Genomic DNA, 13,335 nt, shown 5'->3' with positions numbered 1-13,335 from the left:
CGCAAGAGAGCGGGAGAGAAGCAGAGAGAAAAGATCTCCCCAGCCATGGAGAAGAGGAAACGCAACGCCGCTGAACTCCCGACTCCCACACTCTGCCTCCGCCTCCGTCTCGAACATCGCAATCCCTTGCTGTCAAGCCGGCAGGAGAAGAGCGACCAGCGGGCGGAGAAGCCGCCGGCTAGGGCAGTCCCGAGGAGGGCAACGAAGAATCACGGCTAGGGCACCGTGAGGGCGAGATGAACAGGGAACCATGATATATATATATATATATATATACACACACACACACACACACACATAAATAAACAATTTTTTTACCAATATAAACTGAAATTTTCCTCTAAAAAATTGAAAATTTTCTCTAAAAAATGCTTTGTTTTGTTCTTGTTCCTGCTAAATTTCAGCGCACATATATTTTTCCTGACATCTGTAGAGAAAATGTCATGACAGAAGCTGATTTTTTCTTTTAAAGATGGTTGGAACCTGACACTTAATTAAGAAAGGGCACCACAGGGTGGCACCATAGACTTTGATATGGACTTCAATCAAGTCGACATGGATTATGAGGGTCCCCTGATGGAAATGGTTAGCTGTCAAGAAAAAGAAGGGCTACCATCGTTGTTGAAGATCAGAACCAGGGAGAATTTCTCACTAAAGGGGAAAAATGTGATAATACAGCAAGATCCGATGGAGGGGACTAGTTGCCTGCCATCCATGATAGCTGCACCAACCGGAGGCCTAGTCGTTGCTAATGAAGAAAGACTACCGGATGCACCACTGCGAAGAACACAATGCAGAAACGTGAAATATAAAAAACCTAGAGCTTTCATGCGTGAAGAAAGAAGTCACCAACAGGAGGCAAAAAATTTACTTATCCTTATTCCTGAGGGGAAAACTATGATCCAGACATGAGAGAGAACTCTTCTAGCTTGCCTATAACAGAGGATGAGTCCGAGTTCGCTACAGAGCCAGAGATACCAGGAGTTTAAATTGATCTTTGTGCGGGTTGCTTGACATGTAACGCCAAAATTCCCACATGTACACCAGCTACAGGGGCATTTGTGGAATGCCCAGACTACAATGTTCTCAACATAGAATGCTAGAGTACTCTGGATGAGTACATGTCCCCCGATGACAGATTTTAGGTCACCGATCACCTAATTTGGGAGTCATATATTCTGCTGTATACAGAGACAACACTAGCCTGGATTCCTACCAATATTGAAATAAGTGAGCATCCTCGAGAGCCACTGATCATCATGATGATAGAATACTACAAAATGAGTAAAGTGAACAAAAGGGAATTTGAATTCTATGAAGAAGTTCAGGGAAGATTCATCAACATACTGGAAGGCTTGGAACTGTGTACCAAAGTCTTCTCCAAAAGCGTATATATACACTTCATGATTATTATAAACATTACAAGAATTATGGAAATCCTTAAATAAATTTGAAGAAGATTTAAATAAATTTGTGTTTCTTAGCACTCCAATAATTTTAAAAGCTACATTCATGTTCAAATAAAACTAGGGTGAAAGGTCCTTATAAGCTAATCTAAAGATTTACCAGGGTCGATAAAATCCGTGTTAACCTACTAGCACTTACTACGTTGATTTTTAAAATTGATTAGTTGAATTTATCCAAAGTATTTATCTTAGACCAAGAGTCTTGGGGATTTGAGGACTAAGTTGACCGTAGGTTAAACCTAGGGCCACGATCCAAACAAAAAATCTACCAGGCAATTTTATTCAGCTCCATTATAACTAAATTGCTAAGTAAGATTACTAAATTCTTTGACTACTAATTGGGCTCATAAGCCTAATTATAGTTTAGCCAGTGTTAGGGCTAAATTAGAGCTTGCTCTAGTAAATTTTAGTTAGCATTTGAGATGAAGATTTAAATTATCTATGATATCATTTTATAAGTCTGTTAAACTCATTATAATTTCTAGAGTGATTTTAGGGTTAGTCTTAGTTAATTTAATATATGGGTTGGGTTGAGGTTTATAACTAAGCTATGCTAAGGTCTCATCATAAACATATGTTATGGATTAGAATTGACTTCATATGAGGATTTTGGTGAAGAAAACTTTAATTTAATCAATCAAACCAAAAGAAAAAAATTATGGAATTCTTGTATCATTCTTAATAATGGTTATATAGCCAAGCAATGGTACTAGACTCGAGTGATAATGACATGCTTAGTCAAAAAGACTTCACAAACAAATTGAACTAAGTTAACCTGAGCATCAACTGACATTTAAATAGTTTAGATTTTTTTGCCAATAGGCTTTTATCCTTGAATGGCATATTCACATGAAGTATGTTAAGAGCATAAAGAGTAACATACTATAAGATGCTCACTAGTTGAAATATATTGATGAACATCAATTTAGAAAGATGTTTAAAGACTTATATAATATTATCTTAATTGTATACTTTATTTTCTTCATTGTACATTTAAAATTCACTCACATCCGATAATTTTAAATACAATGAAAATAGACTAAATAATTAATTTTAAATATATTATGATTTTACAATGTATTTAAAATTCTTTCAACTTACGCCCAAATTACTTAAACTTTACTTTAAAAAAATAAAAATTTTATCTTTACGACAAACCAAAAAACCCCAAAATCACCACTCAAAAGGACTAATTCTAAGCAACATAACAAAATAAAATGTTTAACATTTGAAAAAATTATAAAATAAAGGCTATAATTATTTCCCAAAAAAAGATATAAAAAAATGGACTAAATACATAAAAAGATTTAGATGAGTGAAAAATGATATTTCTAAATCATAAAAAATTTCTAATCTCCAAAAAACCTATAATTTAAATAATTTTTTATATAAAAATATAACTAAGTTCCCATGCTTTGAAAATAAAGAAACCACAAATATAATAGAAACATGAAAGCTCCAAATTTATAAGACAAAACAAACATCGACAACTCAACAAGTCCCAAAAATTATTGTATAAAATTGAGAAAAAACGATAATATTATCTATAAATTCATGTCATATAATTGTTGAAAGTTTAAGCATAAGACATTTAGAGTCATCATCCATTCCGATATAGAAATAAAAGGGCATTTGAATAAAAATCATGATGGGATTTCTATATTCACATCAAGTGTATGATGTGATATCACTATTGTTCAACCAACTCACTAAGAATGCTCAATCCTTGCCTATTTGATATTCTCACTTAGTGAAATGAGTTGTATTATTGTTTATTGCTCAAATATATGATGCATTAGAAATAATTTTGTCGAATTAAGGCAGTAGATTCAACTTGACACATCCAAAGAGTAAAGGAGTATCAAATAAACTTTTTCATGAAATTTCACTCTTAATCTTATGGATAATCTAAGTGGATAATGTAGAACTTAAGTCAATATTTTCATACATGAGTTCAAAAAAGTAAGAAGAAATGCATGTATTGAACAAATTCATCCATAATAATAGTTGCCAGACATTAGTTTACTGTTTCGTAAAGCCATTAATACGAGGAAGTGCATATTGGACAAATTATAAAGTGAATTCTTTTTTGACTACTTAGAAAAAAGATTCATGTAGCCGACCCCACGTAGTGGGATTAAGGTTTTGTTGTTATTGTAGTGAGATTATTAATATATCAGAGTGGAACATAAATAACTGTAAGTGACCTAAGGCCAATAGCATAAGTACCATTATGTAATGTATTTAAATGTTTCTTTTGAATTTAGGACTGAGAATTTCTAAAGATAAGACTTATGAAGGCTGTCGAGAGATTTCTTAATGTGGGAAATCTAAAGCATTAGTAATCAAGATCATTCAAAGTTGTACTTTGGGTAGGATTGATTCTACCAATTCTTTTTACATCTTCACATAGCTATAATACGTAGTTTCTTTCATGTTTTATGCTAAGAATAATTTTATTAACCAAACTCATGTCATGTAACTCAACCTTGATAAGATGCAACCATAACCTAACATGAGTTGTAAGCAAATGTCAGGCTAGATTTTTCTTAAGCAAATAACCTTGATGGTCAAAATATTTGAAAAAACTAGTCCAAGAAATAAATGTCACGAGAGATTGAGTTAGACATTAATAAATAATGCTCTTATTTTTTTATAAATACCATGTATAAATTAAAAATAAATAAAATTTCAAAAGACATCTGAATTTTTATATATAAATCTGAATTCCTAAGATTTTCTTATAAACAACATGATTTGACTTGCATGCATGCATAAGAATTAATCAAAAAAATCATTATTGACTCATTCCAAGAGTGGTCCACTTGATTGTTGTGTGGTAATCATGCTCAGCATTGGAAGGCACGTACTTGGTAGTAGCCAAATGCACCAAATTTTAAAGATGATTGATCATCATATATCATCATATGCCAATTGTGTAGCATATGATGCCAACTAGTGGACTTAATGGCCGAATAGATTAAAATACTTTGGATAGTGACTTATAGAGTCGGTTAGGTAGGTTGTGACTACTATTATAGTGGCGCTTTGCAGATGATTTATTGGCCACCTTGATTCCAAGATGGAGAAGCCACATTTGCCTACTTACCCTCATCATTTGAGTATGTTTCAGGCTAAGATATGTTATCAATCGAGTATAAGTGAGTGCTTCAATGGAGGTATGAACATGAGAATTCTACTTTTATGAAATCTTATAAATAACTATATATTAAGATAATAATATTACATGCTTCTTTCTACCAAATCATCTAAGCCATAGAGTACATGTTTCATTAAAAAAAAACGGTCCCATAGGATAATGATCTATATATATTGGAAATTAAATGAATGTGGCTAATTCTTTGGCATGTAACATGTACACCAAGTGGATGGCCAATCAACCTTTGATAAGCTTTGTTGTCAAAAAGTTATTATTCCATTATGTAAGTACAAGACAAGAGAATTGAAAGGCATCCTTGTTGAATTAAATCAAGGAGAACACCAACCAAAAGTTTGCAAAAGACACATAACACCATCCTCATCTGTCTTGACCCATTTTTTATAGCACTTTTTTCGTGCATGTTTTATGTTTCTTTATAATTACTAACAAAATATTATAAATTCATATTATTATTTTATATTATATTTAGAATATTTCAAAATTTTAAATGCTTTTCAATACCCCCAACTAAATACTGCAAAACTGAAAGTACTTGTATTTCAGATCTCCTAAAATCAGATAGCCAAATACCCCTACTAAATACTTGTCTTGGATATATACCTTACCAAAAAGAGTAAGAAAATAAGTAACACGAGGTGAACAAGAAACCAACACTGTACTGAATTATTAATATTACAGTATAAATGCGCACATAAGAAGGAGCAGGAGTTCATGAAAACAAGCACCAGCCAGGCCACCCAACGGTAACTTTCCACGCAATTTTCACTTTGCAGACCCAAGCAAGGGTTTTTTCGTCACATGATATCTCAACGGATAATTTATCACTGCTGCTGAGGACAAGACGCAGGAGGGGGAAGAGAGAGAGCGAGAGAAAGATACTGAGAAAAAGAGGAACATATAAAGAAGAAGCTCTCTGTGGGTGGCAACTGCTTTTTCTCTCCCCTGTTTTCAAGCTGCAGGACCATTCTCTCTCTCTCTTTTTCACCCTTTTGGCGCACTTACATCCCATAAACCTTTGGGCACTCCCTTTCCGGTTCCTCGTCATCTTGAGGTACACTAAACCTAGTGAAGAAATACAGAGAAGAAGATAGCCAAGAAAGAAAAGATTCGATTTTGCACGGCATCATCATCTAGTTTCTCTCATTTCCAGCTTGTTGATAAAGGAAACCCATCTTCTGCAATAGAGATAAGAGCTGGCTAAAGAAGAAATTTCCTATTTTTATCTTCAACACCTTCTCGCTCTGCTGATATTAAAATAACTAATCCCTGGAGAAGGAATCAGAGTTTAACGACAAGGAAAGAATAAAGTTTCGATTTTTACTGGCTTTCCCCCCTCTTTTGGTCTTTGTTTGGATTTCTGGTTTTCCCCTGTGAGATATGTCGGATTTCAAGCCGGAGGAGATTAGTCATCCACCCATGGATCAGCTTCAGGGCTTCGAGTACTGCATAGACTCCAACCCATCCTGGGGTACGCTGGATTAAAACCCGGTTCCATATCTTTCCTAATCTTTTTCTCTGTTAAAAAACAGTTTTTGATTTAATTTATGTATTGTGGTTACAGGTGAAGCGATAGCTCTAGGGTTTCAGCATTACATACTGGCGTTGGGGACTGCGGTCATGATTCCCACTTTTCTAGTTCCATTAATGGGCGGCAGTGACGTGAGTATGCTTATTCTTTTCTTCAAGCTTTTGTGCTTCAAAATCATAACTTTTTGCTAAATCATTCTTTTTTTTCTTGCATTTCTGCTTTTTGATGTATGGGGGAAGAGAGTTTTTTCATTTTTTACCAACTGGATTTTCTTCAAAATGTTGCCTTTGATTTAATAGTGAATTTTATTTTATTTTTTTATTGTTTATTTCCATAAAAATTCTGAATCATGTCTTGGATGTCGTATATTCAAATGATTATATAATTTTTATTTTGTTACCTCTAATGTGCTCCAAGATGCATCTATCATTTCTTAATTTTTTGCACATTGATGAGATGCTTGTACTTCTCTATTTGTTCATGAGTTGCAGGATGATAAGGTGAGGGTAGTTCAGACATTGCTATTTGTGGGAGGAATCAACACATTGATTCAAACCCTCTTCGGAACCCGTCTTCCAACCATAATTGGAGGATCATATGCATTCTTAATCCCTACGATTTCCATAATTCATGATTCATCCTTCAGCCAAATTGCTAATGACCATGAGGTTTGATGAACTAAAAGATTAATTATAAAACCATATGACTCTTGGTGGAGGGTTTTTAAGCTATATTTATGTGTAATTTCAGAGATTTTTACAAACCATGAGGGCTATTCAAGGAGCACTTATAGTTTCTTCAAGCATTCAAATTATATTGGGCTACAGCCAGTTATGGGGTATATGTACAAGGTAATATTTGAATCATTCAGATTCTTATTAAAAATGGATTTATTTAACCTGTAAGTTATTAGATAATTATTTTAAAGTTCTATTTTGATGATGCAATAATGTCGTTTGGCTCTTCTTTTTTTTCTTGTGGGTTTATGATAGCAGATTCTTCAGCCCTGTGGGAATGGTTCCTGTGGTCTCGTTGGTGGGCTTTGGCCTTTTCTATAGAGGTTTTCCAGTGGTAAAGTTTCTGTTCCTACTTTTATTTCAAATTAAAATTACAAAAACTATAGTTGTTCTTAATTTTCAGCTATTATTTGAAATTTATTAATCTCGAAGGATTATGAATGAAAAGAGGGACTTGAGATGAAAAATAATTTAATGCCTCATATGCACCTAGGTGTGTAACTGAGTCAATCCGACTCGTGTTTGATATGGGCTTTATACTCGATGAGTTAACAAACTTAACCCAACTTCGACTAACATTAGTTTATTATAATTTAATGCCTCAATTAAATGCAAACATTAGTTTAGCATAATACACCAGGTTTACTTGCAAAATAAAGCGCCATTATTTATAATAATATCAATTGATCTTTACTGCAGTTTAAATGCTAAATTTTTCCATGAGTGCCTATTTCAGAACTGATTGCTAAAGCATTACTCCTTTTAAGTGATTTAGAACTGATCTCACATAATATTTCTTACATCTCAGGTTGGAAGATGTGTGGAGATTGGCGTTCCCATGCTCATCCTTTTTGTCGCATTATCACAGGTACTCTGACTCTCTCTAATCTAAAAACATGTAAGGAAATTTACACACATAGCACACCATTCTTATGTATTTGTATATCTCACACCAAAACTTTCATATATTTACCTATGCATGAAATGGGACATTTCACTTTTATAAAGTGCTAATAGTGATATTTTTATGTGATATTAAAGATTTGAGTGCCATGTGTGAGATATGCAAATGCAATGTATGTAAATTCCCCAAATATGTATATAAATTATGATTTTTTATTCATAATTTTGAAGTAAAGCTCTCCAAATTTTCTTCTCTCCCTCTTCAGTATCTGAAGCATCTGAATGTGAGGCGATTACCTGTGCTGGAGCGCTTCGCTTTGCTAATATCAATTGCCATCCTTTGGCTCTACGCTCATATTTTGACGGTGAGCGGAGCCTACAAGTACAGGCCAGCGAAAACTCAGTTTAATTGTCGTACCGATCGAGCGAACCTTATATCTTCTGCATCATGGTTTGTCTTCTTCCTTCTGCTTAAACTCTTTTCCACTCGGTTATATCTTGATCTTAATTATTCATTCTCAAAAATAATATCTTTGAAGGATAAAAATCCCATACCCACTTCAATGGGGGGCACCCACTTTTGATGCCGGCCATGCTTTTGGCATGATGGCTGCTGTATTGGTGTCACTTGTTGAGGTAAATAACCAGCTTATTTATATTTTTTCTAGCATTTTTTGTTGTCCCCAATTTTTAATGAATAAGGCTTGTTGTGTAAATAGAAGTGAAGGTAAGCTCCTCTATACTTTATAGGAAATGTGACTCAAATAAGGGAAATTTACATTCCGGGCACAAAATTCTTATGTTTTTGCATCTCACACCTAAACTTTCATATTTACATACATTTTGGTGCTTCAAACTTGTGAACATAAAAGGTGTATATCACTTTTAAAATGTGTTGAGTGCTATTTCTAATGTGATATTCAGGACTTGAGTGTTACGTGTGTAAATATGGAAGTTTAGGTGTGAGATATGTATTTAAAAGCGTCTAAAATAGAATATATGAGTATTAATTTTCATGAAGCCAAACAGAACAGAAGGATTTATAGTCTCTTTATGAAGAAAATAAACTAAGTCTTTTTTTTCATTTCCTCCACTTGTCTTCAGTCCAAGCAAAGCTCAAGATTTTGGGGCATTACATACATACCCACCAATTCCTATGTATTTATATATCTAACACCTACATTATTATACTTTTTACATTTATACCACCCACATCTTTCATATCATATAAAAAAATAACACTATTTTAAGGTTTAAAAAGTGAAAATACACCTTTTAATGCATAGGTAAGGTGGGCACGGATCTAAAAGTCAAAGCTTAGGTGTTGATATGTAAATGCATAGAAATTGTGTGGTATGTTTGTAAATCTTCATAAGTTTATTTCAAACCAAATAACCACAAAAGGCTTTTGATTCATGTCATCTCAGTCCACTGGAGCATATAAGGCGGCAGCTAGGCTGGCAAGCGCAACACCGCCACCAGCTCATGTTCTTAGTCGTGGCATCGGATGGCAGGTGATGATTTCTCGCTCTTTGAATGAAACATCAGTTTGGATTCTTAAAACTAAATATTGATTTACATTACTAAAATGAATCCCAGGGTATTGGAATTTTACTGGATGGGCTCTTTGGTACAGTTTCTGGCTCTACTGTCTCTGTGTAAGTATTGATTTATATTTTTTTTTTGTGCACTAAAGGCTTTCTTTTTTTTTAGGGGCATTTGCATCCATGCCACCCGATTCCTATATATTTACATTTCTTACCCTGAAACTTTATTTTCTATGTTTATACCACCCAAATCTTTCATTTCACATTAAAAATACCACCTTTTTTACTTTTAAGAAGTGAGACAGGTAAGGTGACACATGTAAAAATTGATGTTTGTGTTAGATAAGTAAATACATATAGAAATTGAGTGGTTTGTATCTTATCTTCCCCTTTTTTTAAGAAGTCATACTTGCTTTAAAAATAGAAGAACTAACATATTTAGAGGAGGTCACAGGGAGAATGTGGGACTTCTAGGAAGCACGAGGGTCGGCAGCCGAAGGGTGATACAGATATCAGCTGGTTTCATGATATTCTTCTCCATCTTGGGTATGTCTTCATGCTACAGAAAAGATTAGGGGCATTTACATACATAGCACATATTTCTTGTATACATATCTCACTCCGCTACAGAAAAGATTAGGGGCATTTACATACATAGCGCATATTTCTTATATACTTAAACTTTCATATCTACACATAGCACTCAAATCCTTAATATCACATCAAAATAGCAATATTACAAGTGAAATACACCTTTTCACCCATAAGTTCAAAACACCAAAGTGCGCAAGTAAATATAAAAGTTTAGGTGTAACATATGTGTAAATTTTCCAAAAATTCAATGCAAAAAATAATAATGTTGGCCTTAAATAAACTATGTTTTTCTTCTTAATCTCACACTTTGTACTGTTCTGTTACCAGGTAAGTTTGGAGCACTATTTGCCTCCATTCCTTTCACCATATTTGCTGCGCTCTATTGCGTTCTTTTCGGCCTCGTTGGTGTGTTCTCTTTCCTCCCCCATCTTATTCATCATTGATCACTCTTACCCTGTCTCCTAATGGTTGCTTTCTTCTTCTCTCAGCGGCTGTGGGTCTCTCCTTCTTGCAGTTCACGAACATGAACTCGATGCGCAATCTCTTCATCGTTGGCGTATCCATGTTCCTCGGCCTGTCAATACCGGAGTACTTCTTCAGCTATACAGAGAGTGCGAATCACGGTCCTGCTCACACCAAAGCAGAATGGGTATGCATCTGGACTGCTTAAAATGTGTAAAGATTATGTCTTTATACTAACTAATCAAGAGTTGAAACAATGAAATGCAGTTCAATGACTACATCAACACCATATTCTCTTCTCCAGCAACAGTTGCTCTGATTATTTCTGTGTTTCTGGACAACACGCTGGACTTCAAGGAGACGGGTAAAGATAGAGGAATGCCATGGTGGGTCAGATTCAGAACTTTTAAGGGAGATAGTAGAAATGAAGAATTCTACACTCTTCCTTTCAATCTTAATCGCTTCTTCCCACCTTCTTAAAGAACAAACAGTGCAGGCTTTGTTCAGATAGATTGTATTGTTATGGAGAAGAGCTTTTGGGGGGGTTGGGTTATTTGATGAGCAAATTTTGAGAGAATTAAGGGAGTTCAATGAAAGTGTGTAAGAGAGAACCCACTGAATCTGACCCCACCTAACTTAGGGAACTTGATGCAGTTATTAGAATGATGGAAGTTGGGTCTGTTTTTTAGTTGTAAGTAGTAGTATTTATGGATTCTGGATTTATTATGTAATTTATTCTGCTAATATGTAAAATTTATCTTCTTTTTTAAAAATTTTAATCTTGAAGACTGTTTTGGTTGTCAATATGTACAAGGGGCTTCCTACTAATATATTGTACAGGAGTGAGGGGCTGTTTGTTCTTGTCTTTCCAGACCACGCTTTCGGTCTAAACTGGCGTTCGCCGCACCGTATTTTTTTGTGAATTCACGGAAGCTATCCGACGACCATGTCCTGCCGTTTGATTAACGGAAGCTATCCGACGACCGTGTCCTGCCGTTTGATTTCTGACAGGACAACTGCATTTAACATAGCGACCCACTGCTATGTGTGTGACTTGATGCTGCACGATGCATCGTGACACAATCCACTCAACGTACGAGATCTGAAACTGTTGGCTGCACCCAACTCAGTCATGCTTCTTCCCTAATTGCTAGAATGGGCATGACAAAAATAAAATTAGTATGAAGGTTGTGGGCTGCACCCAACTCAGTCATGCTTCTTCCCTAATTACAACTAGCCCAACACGGTCGTGCTTCTTCCCCAATTGCTAGAATGGGCATGACAGAAACAAAATTAGTATGAAGGTTGTGTCAAAAATGTCGGATTTCAAGCCGGAGGAGATTAGTCATCCACCCATGGATCAGCTTCAGGGCTTCGAGTACTGCATAGACTCCAACCCATCCTGGGGTACGCTGGATTAAAACCCGGTTCCATATCTTTCCTAATCTTTTTCTCTGTTAAAAAACAGTTTTTGATTTAATTTATGTATTGTGGTTACAGGTGAAGCGATAGCGCTAGGGTTTCAGCATTACATACTGGCGTTGGGGACTGCGGTCATGATTCCCACTTTTCTAGTTCCATTAATGGGCGGCAGTGACGTGAGTATGCTTATTCTTTTCTTCAAGCTTTTGTGCTTCAAAATCATAACTTTTTGCTAAATCATTCTTTTTTTTCTTGCATTTCTGCTTTTTGATGTATGGGGGAAGAGAGTTTTTTCATTTTTTACCAACCGGATTTTCTTCAAAATGTTGCCTTTGATTTAATAGTGTATTTTATTTTATTTTTTTTATTTTGTTTATTTCCATAAAAATTCTGAATCATTTCTTGGGATGTCTCGAGTTGCAAAGAAGCTGATGAGTTATCTTCAATGTACCAAAGATTACATGATCTAGACTAGTGGATAGTATGGAGGTAATTGGATATTTGATTTTGACTTTGTTGGGTATGTTGATTCTCAAAAGTCAATATCGAGATGCTTCTTCATGTTTGTGGTGGAGTTGTATCTTGGAGGATCACAGAGCAAACTTTAGTTGCTACTTCCGCTATGGAGACCAAGTTTGTCTTGTTTTGATTCTGACTTTGTTAGGTGTGTTGATTCTCAAAACTCAACATCTAGATACTTCTTCATGATTACTAGTGGAGTTGTATCTGAGAGGAGCACAAATCAGAGTTTAGTTGATACCTCCATTATGGAGATTGAGTTTGTGTCTTGTTTTGAGGCTACATCGCATGTTGTACGGCTTAAAGCTTTATTTTTGCTCTCAGACTTGTGGATTCAATATCTAAGCCGTTGAGGATATATTGTGACAATTCAGCTACAGTGTTTTTGGCTAACCGTTGAGGATATATTGTGACAATTCAGCTACAGTGATTTTGGCTAAGTGCAATAAAATTCATATTCGAAGAATACATATTGACATTAAGTACTTAGCCAAAAAAGAGCGTGTCATGAAAAAATACAATAGTTATTGAGCACGTGAAAATTGAATTTATGATAACATATCCTTTGACTAAGGTATGCCACACAAAAGTTCAAGTACCATGTTTCAATTTATGGGGTAGTAATCCATTATAACTTATCGCCATGATTCATAAATTTTTTTCTTAATATGAGATAAAATATTTTCAGATCATTGGGTAGTAATACATTTATAATATAACCGTAGTATAACAGCAGATTATATTATATGAGCGCTTATTCGGTATGGAATCTGCACCTACGCCCCCCAATCATTTTACTCCACGTAATAAACATCATTTTTAAAAATTATTAAATTTTTAAAATGGGGCCGCACACAACTCTGTGTGTGGTCACCGTATGGAATAATTTTTCTATATCATAGTCCTGATGTGAGCATTTACATAGCTAATAAATGGATATAATTAACTTTAAAGGCATTTACATGAATACCGTCCA

At 34.8% G+C, this 13,335-nt stretch overlaps 1 protein-coding gene across 1 annotated transcript; it reads left to right on the top strand.

Annotated features, from left to right (window-relative positions):
* Nucleotides 1-5,478: 5,478 nt before the first annotated feature.
* Nucleotides 5,479-11,230, top strand: LOC110020540 (nucleobase-ascorbate transporter 2-like). The gene is made up of 14 exons (XM_020718679.1): nt 5,479-6,115; nt 6,209-6,306; nt 6,667-6,843; nt 6,926-7,026; nt 7,171-7,246; nt 7,721-7,780; nt 8,082-8,266; nt 8,355-8,451; nt 9,243-9,329; nt 9,415-9,473; nt 9,817-9,908; nt 10,284-10,361; nt 10,445-10,605; nt 10,686-11,230. Exons 1-14 carry the CDS (start codon nt 6,025-6,027, stop codon nt 10,896-10,898), a joined length of 1,575 nt encoding a protein of 524 aa, XP_020574338.1. The 5' UTR covers nt 5,479-6,024; the 3' UTR covers nt 10,899-11,230.
* Nucleotides 11,231-13,335: the final 2,105 nt, after the last annotated feature.

Source organism: Phalaenopsis equestris, unplaced genomic scaffold, assembly GCF_001263595.1.
Source record: "Phalaenopsis equestris unplaced genomic scaffold, ASM126359v1 Scaffold000099, whole genome shotgun sequence".
Classification (NCBI taxonomy): Eukaryota; Viridiplantae; Streptophyta; class Magnoliopsida; order Asparagales; family Orchidaceae; genus Phalaenopsis; species Phalaenopsis equestris.
Note: the sequence above shows the minus strand (reverse complement) of the source record. Positions and strands in the feature narration are given on the sequence as shown.